Source organism: Tamandua tetradactyla, chromosome 8, assembly GCF_023851605.1.
Source record: "Tamandua tetradactyla isolate mTamTet1 chromosome 8, mTamTet1.pri, whole genome shotgun sequence".
Classification (NCBI taxonomy): Eukaryota; Metazoa; Chordata; class Mammalia; order Pilosa; family Myrmecophagidae; genus Tamandua; species Tamandua tetradactyla.
Window position 1 is genome coordinate 76958372 of NC_135334.1, and position 15493 is coordinate 76973864.

Here is a 15493-nt window from a genome sequence, read left to right on the forward strand (position 1 = left end):
ATTAAACATTAGGGATTTTTATTTACTCATTCAGCAGTGCACATGAAAACTCTTTCATGGCTCAATTAATCAGTAGACATTTGGAAGTCAATATGTTAACAAACATAAGGGGTTTTATTCATTCAGCAATAGCTTCAATTTAGAGTCAGAACAGATTTACCTAATTTATGTTTCATCAGAAAGAACTCTAAAGCACAATGAAATAATTATTGCACCAGAAAATCAGGAGGTATGAGTGATGACATTAATTTTATTACTTATTGTAAGATTTTGAGAAAGGCAAGTTACATAACTGAGTCTCATTTTAATCCGGTATATAATAATAGATCTGGATTTGAGTCACTTTTAACCCTTTAAAGAATCTATGCCCAGTGCCGTTAAAACCTTATTTTCTATACAATGTATACAATTATTTACTGCCCTATCATATTCTAGCTCCAAACTAATATCTCATGACATATCACACTATATCATTTGTCCCAGACTTTGAGTAAATAAATATTTGGTTATCTCTATAATGTCCTTTTAACTGTGCTCCCAAACTGTAGCAACCTTCTGCAATTTAGAAGTGGTGGAAAGAGGAGCATGGAAATGGCCATAAACTGAACTGTTGGCACTGATAAGGTTTCTGTCACTGTCCTATTATTATCCTGGGGCCTCATATCTCTAAGGAACATAAGAAGACTTATTATTTCATCCTTCATGCTTTGAGAATTGGAACATTTACTACTAACAAGAAGAACTATTCTACCTGGTGCGTGAGACATGGGAAAAATAAAAGTGGGAGGGAATGGGAAGATACAAAGAAAGAACTTGAAAGGCAAAAGAATAGAGAATGAGATAAGAGCAGATATCGAGTGTATGAGGAAGACATATAGTCTGGTTCAGGAAGGGAGCGATCCTTAATTCAGCAGGGGACATAATTTTCACTATAAGTAAATTTGTTGTTCAGGTTTATGCTGGTAGCCCACAAGTCAGAAACATAAAAGGGAGAGTTTATAGCTAGGCAGAAGTTATTTATGATTCTCTGGAGTTCCATGGCAGGTGATATCCTCTCTCTCCATGAACAGGTTGCTCACACATGGTGGAAGACCATACTAGGACTAGCATTATACCAGGTAACTTTCAAGTTCCTTCCAATTCCAAGTATCTCAGGTGTAAAAGTGGGTCTCTTTTTTATAGCTCAGTGAGCTAAATCACACTTTCAAAGTCCATAAGTTTTTCAAATTCACAAACTAGTTCCAATGATCAGCTTCTTCCTCTTATGAGGAGTGGTGGGAGATGCCACATGATCAGTGAATAAGTTTCGAATTATAGGGTCAGGAGAAATAGAAGTTAGACTGTCCACAAGAAACAATGTCACAAGATCAAGGACTGTGGAATAACAGGAGGATCAGATGCTAGTGCATATATAGAATACTTCAGTGGTAACTTTAGAATGCACACAGGGCTGCCCAGATTCCTAGCTGCCTGAGGTCCCAAGGATCTTATTCCTCTTCTTGGTAATACTTCCTAATCTACACCAGACTCTGTTCTTTCCAAATTGGTCCTGAAAAGAAAGAGAAGCAAATTGATCGACAAGTGAAACATAATTATCAGAGGCATTTTGGGGTATGTAAAGTTTCAGAAAGTAGTTCATAGTTCTGGTTGTGCTGAGTCTTCACTCAATGAAACAAAGAAGAAACTGATGTAATCTGCTTCTTACCCCACAGTTTAACAAGGTCACTTCTATGAGATGTCTCCCGCTATTATGCTGTTTTCTCTACGGGAAGACACTCCAAGAGGCCCTAGTTCTTTCCCATCCCATTGATTTCAAAGAAATACAATCCAGGGTTGCTATTACTGTTGTTATCATCATTATCATCATCATCATCATCATCATCATCATCATCATCATTTTATGGTTACTGTGTGTCAGGACTTATGCTAAGTATTGACTAGCAATATCTCACTTAAGAATCAATACAATCCTGTTGAATTGTTATTACCTTTACAGAAGAGGTACCTCTGACACAGAGAGAAAAATAATTTGTATAAAATTAAAAGCAAGCATGCACTTGGACCAGGATATATCTTAGGTCTACATGATTGTAGAGCTGGTTAAAAAATGTGCCTGAACAAAGAGATGTTAGGTAGATGTGATCATAAGACTCTAGAAAAAGCCATCGGGATCAATCACTAAGGGTATTTCAGAATGACCTTCAGATCAGATGATTTTCAATTAAACTTTGTGTTTATTCTTGACAGTGGGGCCGAGAGAAATGGTTTGAACTGACCAGATGGTGAGGCTGAAAGAAAGCAGATTTCCAAAAGAGTTAGCTTTTCTGAATAGGAATGAGAAGTTTGAGGAGTATCAAGAATAAGGAAGAGGTAAGAGCTAGAAATGTTGGGATGTAAGGAGATAGTGAAGACAAACTTAAAAATTATATTCAGAAAACTGGCATGAAATAGGAGAGGAATAATAAGGACAAGAGAAATATTAACACATGGACCAGTGACAGTCAGTGAAGGACATTGGAAAAGAGTTCTGAGGAGAAGAGCAGGGAGGGACAGAAACACTCATCTGTTACTCTTCACAGCGGAGTCTCTGACTGAAGGGTTTATCTTGTACTACTGTTACCCAAGATAAGAGAAACAATTACATTTTTATCCTGGAGATACCACATGAGCCATACTGTCCCATATCTGCCTTCGGCCACAGGAAAGGTAAGTGGAGAATGGAGATATGCAAGAATTTGGGATGATGATAAGGCAGTCAAAGGGAGGAAAGTATAAGGATTTTAAGTATCTGTTTATACAATATGTAGATGAAACTTAGTTATAATATGGATAAACAGAAAGACAATTTGTTTCTGGAATTTACATGCTTGAATCCTTGGTCATGGTTTTTTCATTTCCTAGACAACTGCCATTATTAAAAGCCCAAGACAAATGTGTACAGCAATTAGGACTTATCCATTTAGGATAAATTGAAGGGGATTTAAGTGTGTCAAAGGGCCAAAATAGACAAACCAAGACAGGGAAATGCCCTAATTTATTAACTTACAATGAGAGGGGGATTTTATTTTGTTTTGTTTTGCTTATTGGAGGTTTTTATTTTCACTCAAGATCTTAACATTGAAATGATGTAGGAGTATTCAAAGAACTCCTTAGCTTTATGGTTTTTTTTTTTTTTTTTTTTGGTTAAGTTTTATTTTGCTTGCTCAGACTAATTGATATTTCCCCAATTAGTACTTATATTCAAGTACTTTTCAACAAAAATCAGATTCCATTGTACATATATCATATCCCCTTATCCTTATAAAAATTCTTTACATTTCAGAACACAATATGGGATAGTTGTCTGAAATTTTCTATTATAACAATCCTTCTACTTTTTCTGAGAAATAGACTTTTCTTGTATGGAAGACCCATTGCTCAAACACAGAGTAATTTACATTACTTTTTGCACCATATACTTCAAAAGTTACTTTTCATCACAATGTCCCAATGTGACAGAAAAAAAAAAGAATTTATTTATCCTCATTGTACAGAAGAACCTACTGAAGCTCAGAGAAGTCACATGACATGATCAAAGTCATGTAGCAGGGATTAGAATTTATAATCTTGTAATTCCTAAAAAAGTATACTCCTGAAACCTCATTTCCTCATGATTCTTAAGGATGGTACTGAGCCTACAGCACTAAATTCTGTTTATTTTTTCCCCTCTGCATCATGCTTCTTTTGCTTGATATATACGAGTGAGCATTAAAAGTTATATCACTTCACTCTAACAGGATACATAAAAAAATACACAATGCACCTCTCCTTGGTAGAGAGGAAATAACTTTCTTATAGTAAAATGAGCTTGAAAATATACAAATCACCTTTGCATCCCTGCTGGTATTCAACTTTTAAAACTAATCCAATTAATCTGAACATATACTCTTACAGAGTATTGGGGAAAGATGTAAATACATTCTTACATTGCAATCCAGTTAAATATGCAACCACTTTGCAGAATGCCTCACTCCTCCCTACTATCCAGGGTTATCTGTTTCTGTCAGCAGATTCTACCTTAACTACTTTAAGCAGAAATCAAGATCTTAAGCCCCATTGGAATTTCACAGAATATCTGTGCTGTGAACCCTATTACCAGGGACATATCCTGGAACCACACCATAGAGCTGGACCAGGATGATTCTTGCTGACCCTAAGAGTGTCAGAAAAATTTCAGCTCTGTCGCAATTAAAATTATTATTTTTTTCTTTGCAAATTTTTTGTTCACTAGAGAAGTTATGGGTTTATAGAACAATCATACAGAAAACAATGAGAGATATTATTTTTCCATGGGCTAAAAATTATATCTGTATTTTTTTGCACATGAGTTCTTAGAAAAATAATGGACAAGTACAGTTCTGAGAGGCAGCTCATATTTCTTATTTCAGATATATTCTTCTTGATCACTGGAAACTAGTTGGGAAGAAATATTTTCACATTTGGTCTGAGTATGAATCACTTAGTGTCAAGAGATTTGAAGCCAATGAGCTTATTCTAGCCAATTTCTTTTCTTTTTTTTCTAAGAAAAAAACGTCTTCAATGAATAATCGTTTCTGGAAAATAACAAGGGGAGTATTCTGAATCTTTGAAATCAAAGCAAGATTATTTGGGCTTTCCTTACATGACATATTTTATTGTCTTTAGATTTATTTTTAAAAATTCACATTGATTCTTGTAATTAATTCTATTTTAACCTGCATTTAACTCTGGATTTTTAATTTGTGCACAATAATAGAGCTCACTGGAGGATCTGGCCTATTACAAAATCATTGATTAAACTCAAGTGCCAGGCCAAGATAAAATTTATATAAGACGACTATCTATGGATACCAATCTAGGGCATCTGTTATAGATAGGGATAAGTGAGTAAGAACAAAAATATTGAAGGCCATCACTCACCTGAATTCTGTAAAGGTAACTTGCATGATGTTCTAGCATCATTGAAGACACTTTCAAGATCGGATAGTTATAGGAATTTCATGTAAATTATTTTAGGAATAATAAAAAAATGCATCAAGTAGGAATAGTAACTCTGGCCAAGAAATTTCCTAAAGGAGATTATACAAATTGAGAATGTAATCTAGGAGAAGTTGTGAGACGTTCTGTCTGGGTAGTGTCTTTGTGAAATGACCACATACTTAGAAAGGATGTTGATGATTCTGCATCTGGGAGGCAGGAGAAGGTCCATGTGTGATAAGGTAGATGTTTTATTTAACTCGCAATATTCAAAAGTGGAGAAAGGCAAAGCAGGAATGTGGGTCTGGGTTTAGGGGTTAATGGTAAGCACTGATTCCCACCCTCCTGCCGACAGATCCTCCTCTTGTCATTATCCTACCCATAGGACTGTGATTGTGGAATAGGACTGTGGATCAACAGGCTGGCTGTATGGCAGTCTCCAATTCCAGCAGTGCTCTTTCCTCCACTTTCTACCTTACAGGCATCCCTGGTTATGAGGAATTTCACCACTGGATTTCCATCCCATTCTGTCTCCTCTATATTGTTGGAATAATGGGCAACTGCACCATCCTACATATTGTCTGGAGAGACCCCAAGCTTCATGAGCCCATGTACTACTTCCTGGCCATGCTTTCCCTCACTGACATGGGCATGTCCATGCCCACAATGTTATCACTTTTCAGGGTGTTGTGGTCCATCTCCAGAGAAATCCAGTTTAATACCTGTGTGGTTCAAATGTTTTTCATTCATACTTTCTCCTTTACCGAATCATCTGTGCTCTTGGCCATGACCCTTGACCGGTATGTGGCCATCTGCCACCCTCTGCAATATGCTACCATTCTCACACCAAAACTCATCACCAAGATTGGAGTTGCAGCCCTGCTCAGGAGTGCCTTTGCCATGACTCCACTTCTGGCCCGGCTGGTGTACTTTCCCTTCTGCCACTCCCACATCCTCTCTCATTCTTACTGTCTGCACCAGGATATGATCCGCCTTGCCTGTGCTGATACCACGTTTAATGTTGTATATGGGTTAGTTCTCATAACTGTGTTATGGGGCATGGATTCTTTGGGTATTTTTGTGTCTTATGTTTTCATCCTCCACTCAGTGTTGAGAATTGCTTCCCAGGAGGGGAGGCTTAAGGCTCTCAATACCTGTGCATCCCATATCTGTGCTGTGCTTATTCTATATGTGCCCATGATTGGATTGTCTATTGTCCATCGTTTTGCCAAGCACTCCTCCCCCCTCATTCATATTTTTATGGCTCATGTTTACTTACTGATTCCACCTGTGCTCAACCCAATCATCTATAGTGTGAAGACCAAACAGATTCGCCAGGGAGTCCTCCACTTGTTTTTTCCCCCCAAAATCAGTTCTACTATGAGATAAGCATGCCCTCAAGACAATGGTAGCTTAAGATCCAATGATGTAAACTCAGTGATTTGTTTTCTCTGTATATGTTGGTATCATTTTTTGCCAACACAAGTCTACTTAGAGAGCAGAAATAAAACCATCAGAAGCAGCCCCTGGGACTATATAGCCTGAGTTCACATTATACATCATAAAACCCCATTAACCATGAATATGTTGAAATGTGCTAGAAATCATTTCCATCTCTACCTTTTCCATTTCTAAACCTCACCTTTATTCAAAACTTCATCCATGAAGATTTTCTTGAATATACTAAGTTCATATTTCTCTATTTCTTGATATTCTACAGTATTTGTCATTGAATCTTATACTACCTTTCTTTTTTAAATATTTTTATTGAGAAATCTTCACACATATACAGTCTGTACATGGTAAACAATCTATGACTCACAATAGCATCATATAATTATGTATTCATCATCATGATCATTCTTGGTACATTTGCAACATTCCAGAAAAAGAAATAAAAAGGAAAAGCAAAAAAACTGATACATCCCATACCTCTTACCCCTCACTTTCATTGACCACTAGTATTTCAGTCTACCCAATTTTTTCCCTTTGCTCCTCCACCATCATTTATTTATTTATTTTTATCCTTATTTTTCACTCATCTGTCCATAGCCTGGATAAAAGGAGCACCAGACACAATATTTCACAATCACGCAGTCACATTGTAAAAGTTATATAGTAATAACAATCATCAAGAATCAAAGCTAACTGGAACACACATCAACAGTTTCAGTTACTTCCCTCCAACCAGTTCAATATACCATAAACTAAAATGGGATACCTATATAATACACAAGAATAACCTCCAGGATAACTTTTTGACTCTGAAATCTCTCAGCCATTGAAACTTTATTTTGTCTCAGTTCCCTCTTCCCCATTTTGGTTAAGAAGTCTTTCTCATTCCATGATGCGAGGTCCCAGCACATCCCAAGAATTCTGTACCACATTGCCAGGCAGATTTACCGGGTCATGTCCCAAGTAGAGGAGAGGGCAGTGAATTCACCTGCCAAGTTAGGTTAGAGAGAGAAAGCACACATTTGAGCAACAAAAGAGGTTCTCTGGGGGTGACTTTTAGGCATAATTATAAGTAGGCTTAGCTTCTTCTATGCAGGAATAACTTTCACAGGGGCAAACCCCAAGATGGAGGGCTCAGACTATTGATTTGGTTGTTCCCACTGCCTGTGAGAATATCAGAAATTCTCCAAATGGGGAAGTTGAATATTTCCTCCTTTCTCCCCAGTGCCCCAACGGGACTTTGCAAACACTTTTTTTATTTGCTACCCAAATTACTCTGGAATATATTGGAGCATCACACTAACCTGTACAAACCAAAAAGATCTCACTCTTTATTCAAAATTGCATACCTTTATGGCATTCAACTAAACTACCCATACAAGTTAAATTAGGTAATGTGCTACCCAAAATATAAATTTTGCATCAAATAAACATTTCTCCCTTTGGTCTCACACAAGAAGTTTTGGAATATGGACAATATCATCCTTTACCTTGTATTCTGATTTACTTCAGTCCTATCCAGATTCAGCTTATTCATATTTCTAGTCAACGTTGGCTCACTTTTTCAAGTTTTTTACCAGTTGCTTATATTACCTTTCTTGTTATATAAATTTCATGTGTGCAGCTTTGTTGATTCTGTCTTTCCTCAAGTTAGAAAAACCTGATCTCATTATGATGGCATGTTAAAGCACAGCAGAGGTTCTCAATCCTCTGAGGGGGTCTACTTTCCTCAGTGGCAGAAAAAAAATTAGAACGGGTTTGTTTTGTTTTGTTTTTTATCCTCTTATCTGTAAAACATATATATGATTAATCTTTTATAGAAAATTGAAACTCGGCAATTTTGTAAAGTTCCTAGACATATTGTTATGTGCAGGCAAAGATTACAAATCATTGGTTTAAATGTGTCTTCATAATTTTACACTGCTCACTTAAATACTGTTTGAACAAAATTTAGCTCACTGAGATGATATGGGACATCTAGTTCTTTTCATTCTTATCCAGAATGCTTTTCAATATATGAAACTATATCTTCTTATATCTCAGAAACTATCTAGCACATCGTTTTACATAAAGTTGTGAAAAATATACTTGAAAATTCAATTGAACTTTTTAGGGCACATATTTACATTTCCTCAAAGGAAAATAAAGTAGGGAATACAATTATTTTCCAAATGCTTTATGGCCCTTTATTTTACATAGTTTCATAATAGGTAATACATTTTTACATATCTTATCTTAATCTAATTGCCATTGAACAAGAATTGATCTCAAAATATTTGCTACCTGAACTAATGCTAGGATTGGTTTAAAGGAGGCAATCAATAATAATTACTGAATGAATAATTGATTAATAAATTAATCAATCAGTGAATAAAGATTGACTGTTTGGATATTGAAACAAAAAATCCTTTTGAAACTCTTTTTCCTTTTCTGGGAATCTAGAAAGGATCCATACCCAGAACCAAAATAAGTAATATGTATTTTGTATATCAATCTCCTGTCATTAGGGATAAATGCAATGCAATTGTTACCATAATGCTAACTGCTATCCTTTAGATTATTGCATTGGTAAGCTTGATTTTTCTTCAAAAAGTCCTTTGTGCCAAAACAGGATCAAGAAAAAAATAGAAGAAAAGACCACTATTTCCTTCACCAGCCAAGTGGCTGGCATTTTCTTCTATATAAATTGTTGCTGCAAAACACTTTTTTATCTTAGTTAGTCACTCACTCAATCTAAAATCTTGAAAAATAAAACATCATTTTCTTCAAAACAATACTATAGATAATCACTTGATTATACACAGAATCTAGAGGCAGCCATATACATTTATAAAGAGAATTTAAACAATATAAAGTGCTTGAGGCACTCAATCTAATTAACTCAACCACTAGATCGCATATGCATTTACCTAAGGCTCATCATACATTTTTATTGTTTGGATAACAAGGAAATATTTTAGTTCTTTAATAAAGCAAGAGGTAATTTGATTTCTACTGGAAGAAAGAGATTACACATTGTGGGGATTATGGCAGAAAGTTTTAAATATATGGAAGTCTGTCCGAGGTACTATAGAATGCAATTAGGAAGGTTTGGTGTGAAAAGAGCTAAACTAAGAAAATTTAATGTCCTAATAAAAAAAGAGCTAAGAGCTAAAGTACACAGCTTTCATGATCCTGTCTAATTCTTGTGATTTCCTCTTACCAAGAACTGCCCAGAAACACTTTTTTCCCTTTTTAATCAGAATGCTAACAGTTATTACTCTCTAGATATAACAGATCCTTGTTTATCAATCTGACCTAATTTGCGGCAATTATACTTATTCTAAAGTCATTATAGACAGGATATTTGGTGTGAAGAATTCTAGAAAGACACACAGGCTCTCCTGTTGTTCAGGTAATATAGCAGCCAAGCTTTCGTTTTTCCTGAGCCTTGGGTATTTGGTTCATTTTTAGATGTCACGGTATAACTCAGAATATTTTCAAGAAATATCCTGCTTTTCTATTTACTTAATTTAACTAAAGTCAATTTTTATTGTGTAATCAAAAAATGTTTGTTACATTAAGTCATTAAAAAAGATAAAAAATTTTCTGGGAACTAAGGGGAAGATTTTTGAAAAGAAAGGAAAAGAAATATTTCATGAATACTATCAATATAATACAAAAGGATATATATGTGAGTTTGTTATATAAAAACATCAGCATTAATTATTTGATAAATTAAGTAATTTAGGTGTTCAACAATTATTTAAAAAATTATTTCTATAATCTGGATTCTGTGGATGTAATGGTGAGACTGAGGTTGGAAATAATCCCTTAATTTACGTGATTTACATTTTGGCCCATTGAGTGCAAATTGACAAAGAAGAGGCGCTGTGGATTCAAGAAACTATAATTAAATCCTCCACTCTGCTATAGAGGAATTTCATGGATTAATGACATAATAGATTTAGGCACTCCTTCTCCGTGGTACCTGAACTGTTCCCTGCTATCTTTCTGTTTACCCCATATCAGGGGTTCTGAATATTTAAACTTTATTCAAAGGTTAGATATTCTGGGGACAGATCTGCCCAGATTCATTCAGCGATAACATTCAAATCTGTTGGCTTAGGCTGGATTTCCCTACACCTTGCTGTTTCATAAATTTGGGTCATTTTTTGCATGTGTATCTGTGTGTCTACAGAACCCTAACACTCGTATTCTTATCTCTTTGGTCTTTACCCCATAAACAAGGGGGTTCATGGTAGGTGGCACCAGTAAGTAGAGGTTTGCCAGGAGGATAAGGATATGTCTGGGCATGTAGTACCCAAAGCGATGGGTAAAGAAGGAGAAGAAGGCCAGAATATAGAATATCAATATAATACATATGTGAGCACCACAGGTTCCAAAGGCCTTTGCCCTGGCCTCCTTTGAAGGTAGTTGGAACACTGTCCGCAAGATTAAACAGTAGGAGAGTGAGATGAGGATAAAGTCCAGTCCTGTGGTGAGGAGAGCAGCTGTGAGCCCATAGATGCTATTAAGGGTGATGCTGTTGCAGGCCAACTTGGCAATGCCCATGTTCTCACAGTAGGTATGATGAATGATATTTGTCCGGCAAAAATGTAGCCGGAGAATGAGGAGGACACCAGGGGTGACTACAGCCACACTCCGGGCCACCAGAGCCAATCCCACCTTGCCAATGAGAGAGCCTGTAAGTAGGGTCGTGTAGTGGAGGGGTGCACAGATGGCCACATAGCGATCAAAAGCCATGGCCAGAAGAACAGCAGATTCAGATAGGAAAAGAGCATGAACAAAAAACATCTGCGTGAGGCAGGCAGAAAATGTTGATGGAGAAGGGCCTTGCCAGAAGATAAGAAGCATTTTGGGCACTGTGACAGTACAAAGGAGGACATCATTGAGTGCCAGCATGGCCAAGAAGACATACATGGGCTCATGGAGTTTCCTGTCCCAGGCCACCACTGCTAGAACCAGGCTATTGCCTGTCACAGCCAGCAGGTACATGAAGCTGAAAGGAATGGAGATCCAGATGTGGAAGTCTTCTAATCCTGGGACGCCAGTCAGCAGAAAGGCAGTGAGTTGCATGGATGTAAAGTTAGATGTTGTTACAGAGATGCTGCCAAAGTCTGTTACATAAAAAACAGAGAAAAGAACTGAAGTGAACAATAGCAAAAAATGGATTTTTACCCATAGTCAAATTCTAACCATTCTTTTTGACATGATAGATCACAAAGGGTGAGGACCCAAAATAAATTGGTCTAAGACCAGTTACTAGATAACTGAAAAATTGTGGACAAATCACTTCCCTTCTCTTGGATGCATGTTCTCTCTGAAAAAAGCTGTGTGCATCAGCAAAATCAAGAGCTGAATGTTTTTTTATTTTGGTAATGCCATAAAACTTATGTATATTTTATTATTACTTTTCACTAATTCCATTTATATAATTTCCACTTTTTCACTTCTGAAATCAACTCTTAATTACAAAAAAAAATGATTTATCTCCTTTTTCTCTATTACACTGTATAAAAAGAGGGTCAAGTTAATACTGCATCCTTCTGTGGCCAAACTGAATTGTAGAAAAGGATTATATGGTAGACGTATGAAGAATCGGAGACGAGGCATGATGTTTCAGATGCTTCCTTCTCATTATGAAGGTGTTAATTATATTCCTTTGGCTTAATTTTTCTACATAAAGAAAACAGTTCTACTTCTCTACTTCTCATTGAGACCATTAAAATGATGCCTGAAATCACTGAAATTTAAAGTGCCATGCAAAAGTTGTAATAGTTTTCATTCACTAATAAGTGCTGACTCACAAGGACCATGAAATTGAGCCCAAGAAAATAAGGAAAATTTCAGAGGGCAGAATGTTCTCATTCAGAGCAAGACTATCACATAAGTATTCAAGACCTGTCATTGAAAGAGTGTTACACATAGCAGAACGTCTGCCATTTTCATGTCTGCCAGTAAGAGAACAAAATCTGATTTTATAAATTTTTATAGCAGGGGTTGTGATTTTAATATCTCAAATAACATTATAAAATACAACTAGTTTTTCTCTAAAAAATGCTTTAAATATAAAAGTATGCATTTTGGGGCCTATAAAACATGTCCAAGTTTACAGTCCAAAACAGTAGTTTTTGCAAAGCCACTTCATGCGTTTATCAATACTTTTGGTCTGTAATTCTTTGTAAGTTTCATTATGTATAATAAACACTATTATCTTAAAAAAAAATCACCAACATCTTCAATTCTCACAGGGCTCACTTTTCATGAGTAGCTGTCACATCTCTAAGTAGACTTAAAATTACCCTGCAAGATATCTATACATCATTCTTTGTTATTTAAAATTCTTCTTTCCAGATCATCCCAATCCTTAACAAATAAGGAAGACACAAAATCACATTGTCAATATATATTTATCTTATTCTCTCTTTCTTGCTCCCTTTCTCTTTCTCTTTCTTGTTCCTTCTGTGCAAATTTGAATGAGAAGAAAAGACAAAACTGCTCAAAGAGCAAAAACATAGAATAGATGTAAGGAAAGCTTTAATGAACGCTTATGTGGATATTTTATTAAAATATGGAGGTCTGTTCACAATTTTATGGGAGCCTCTTGAGACTGAGGCTTTGCTTAATTTGTCTTGTTGTCTCCCAGAAGTGCCCAGCCTTTGCTCAGCAGAAACAATGCAGGAAATGTCAGCATATTTAAATAGAAGACATAGAACCTACCAACATAGTAAAGAACAAAATAGCACTTATAGAGAAAAATATATTAAAATCTCTAAAATACATCAATACTTATAATGTGGAAAACATTTTCCGAAAAGTACTCTGTCCTTTTTCTTCATAGGAGGAGATGCAGGCAATGAAGTACAAACTTTCTCAGGATGGAATCACTAATGAATGTTTAAACCCTTGTTTACAAGCAATACCAATTCCAAAACCCCCAGTTTAAACCACTGAATTATATTAATTTACCTTTTAGATGCATGGTTTTCTAAACCACTAGGAACATGAAAAGGAAGACCTTGAATTTTCTCCTGGTGCCTGCCATAGGTTTCCTAGATCTTGGATAAAAAGTCATGACCAGCTTATAAAAATTCAGAGGAGGATATTTATTCATCTAAATGATATGTTGATATCTATAAAAAAAAAAACAACCCAGGGAATAAGCTCTGGGCCTAGGAGACTTTAGGTTATTTTATCTGCTGAGTGGTTGCTTTTACACCTGAGGATCCACAGTCCTTATTTGGATTAGCAAACTAACTCACCTCTTTTACACTTTAGAAATTATGATTTCCAATTTTGAACTGAATCTGATAATTTTCTATGTAAGTCCAAGTCTCTGAGTAAGAATTCTGCACTTTTTTTTTGCCAGATCAATATTTAGGTCTAAGAGAATACCATAAAATCACCAAGTATCTTTTAGTATGATATTTTGAGGTTTTACAGAGAGAAAAGTGTGACTGGACTTTCAAGAACTTCCACTTTCAAATGCAACTATATATTTTTTCTTTTTAGTCTTCAGAATGATCAGAGTTCCAATAACAATATATTTCTAACCAAGGAAATTAATAACAGCATGCTATTTTCTATTTCTGTGAGTAACTGGTACAATTTAGCATCTACTAATTCAAATTATGGGTTTAAAACCCACCCCTAAGTTATTAGGACTCAAAAGAAGTCATGCCTAATAGCCATGACTTCATACATGTAGAAAAAATGTTGATTTATTATATGTAATGGAAAATCTTGTTTTCTTGGCAAAATAGATAACTTTGAAATCCAGAAATAACAATTTCCCTGAAATTGGTGTCCAGAAAATTTAATGAACAGTTTTGGTGTTCCTTATTGATCATGGATTCAAAACAAAAGAGGAAGGTAATAATGGTGGCGTTGGTGGTGGTGATAATATCCTTAAGGAACGCAATCTCAGTCATTATGCCTTTATGATGAAGTGGATATTCTAGGCTAACAAGAGAGTATATTCTCATGGAAATACAATTTTCTTGATTCTCACTATAATTTATTATGACACCCCAAAAATATCAACTCCTTGAGAATATGAAAGGAATTCAGCTTTCAGACTTACAAAGTAGTTTACTCTGTGTTTACTATAATACAGCTCTGTGTTCACTATAATACAAATGAGAATTTAGAACAATAACAAAAGAAGTGGTTCCAACAGGGGAGTAGGTGAGGCATGGAAGAATTTAGAAAGGTAATAAAATACATTGTTGTGACGTTAAATATTGGACCTTGTGCTCTGGAAAGGCTCTGGATTATAAAAATTGGTGGAGGGTCCCCAAAGAAAGTATCTGTAGGTAAGATCTGATAGGATAAAGTTGACCTTACTATGACACAGGGCACTCACACTTAACACTTCTGAAATCATTTTACAGAGTGGTTATAGAGTCAGTAAACAAACGATGATGATGATAATTTACAAAATGAATCCTCCTCTTCTTCTGACATATGCTAATGGTTGAAGTTTATTCAGTGAAAATCAGAGACATACATTATCTGTAATATTATACACTGTACTGTAATATCAATAATCTATTTATATTGCTTTACTATCCAGACTTTTATGGCCAACTTGTATTGCCCAAGAAATATACGTTGTATAAAATACGTATGCAATTTAGACAAATTATCAAGTTATAAGTCACACTGTAAACAGTGTCCAGCTGGCAATAGTGCCAGCTGAACCCTGTTCCAGGTTCATTAGTCTCAACCCCAAAATAATTTACAGACAAGAGGGCCAGTAGGAATGAGTAGTAAAATTTGTTAAAGAAAGGGAGAAAGAGTACACATTACAGAGTTAATGTGGACCTGTCAAGGGAGGAACACACACTGAGTGGGAGTGGGCTGCCTTGCTTTATAGGAAGGTTTTTGCTAGTGGCAAGTTTCTACAATAACCTTTGAATAATAGGGGCTTGCACAGTTTGTATTAACCAGGAGTCTTCTGTGTTCTAGGGAGAGATAAGTATTGGAACTTGTGGCCTGAAATCATGTATTCAAGCTTGCCTGTCATTAGCTAAGAGTT

The 15493-nt window shown here is 35.7% G+C and overlaps 2 protein-coding genes across 2 annotated transcripts; one reads left to right on the top strand and one right to left on the bottom strand.

Moving 5' to 3' along the window:
* Positions 1–5424: 5424 nt before the first annotated feature.
* On the top strand, positions 5425–6384 carry LOC143645167 (olfactory receptor 51L1-like). Its single transcript, XM_077114739.1, has one exon. The coding sequence runs from the start codon at positions 5425–5427 to the stop codon at positions 6382–6384; it is 960 nt and encodes a 319-aa protein (XP_076970854.1).
* A 4200-nt stretch (positions 6385–10584) lies between these two features.
* Positions 10585–11529, bottom strand: LOC143645168 (olfactory receptor 52B2-like). Its single transcript, XM_077114740.1, has one exon. It carries the CDS (start codon positions 11527–11529, stop codon positions 10585–10587), a length of 945 nt encoding a protein of 314 aa, XP_076970855.1.
* Positions 11530–15493: the final 3964 nt, after the last annotated feature.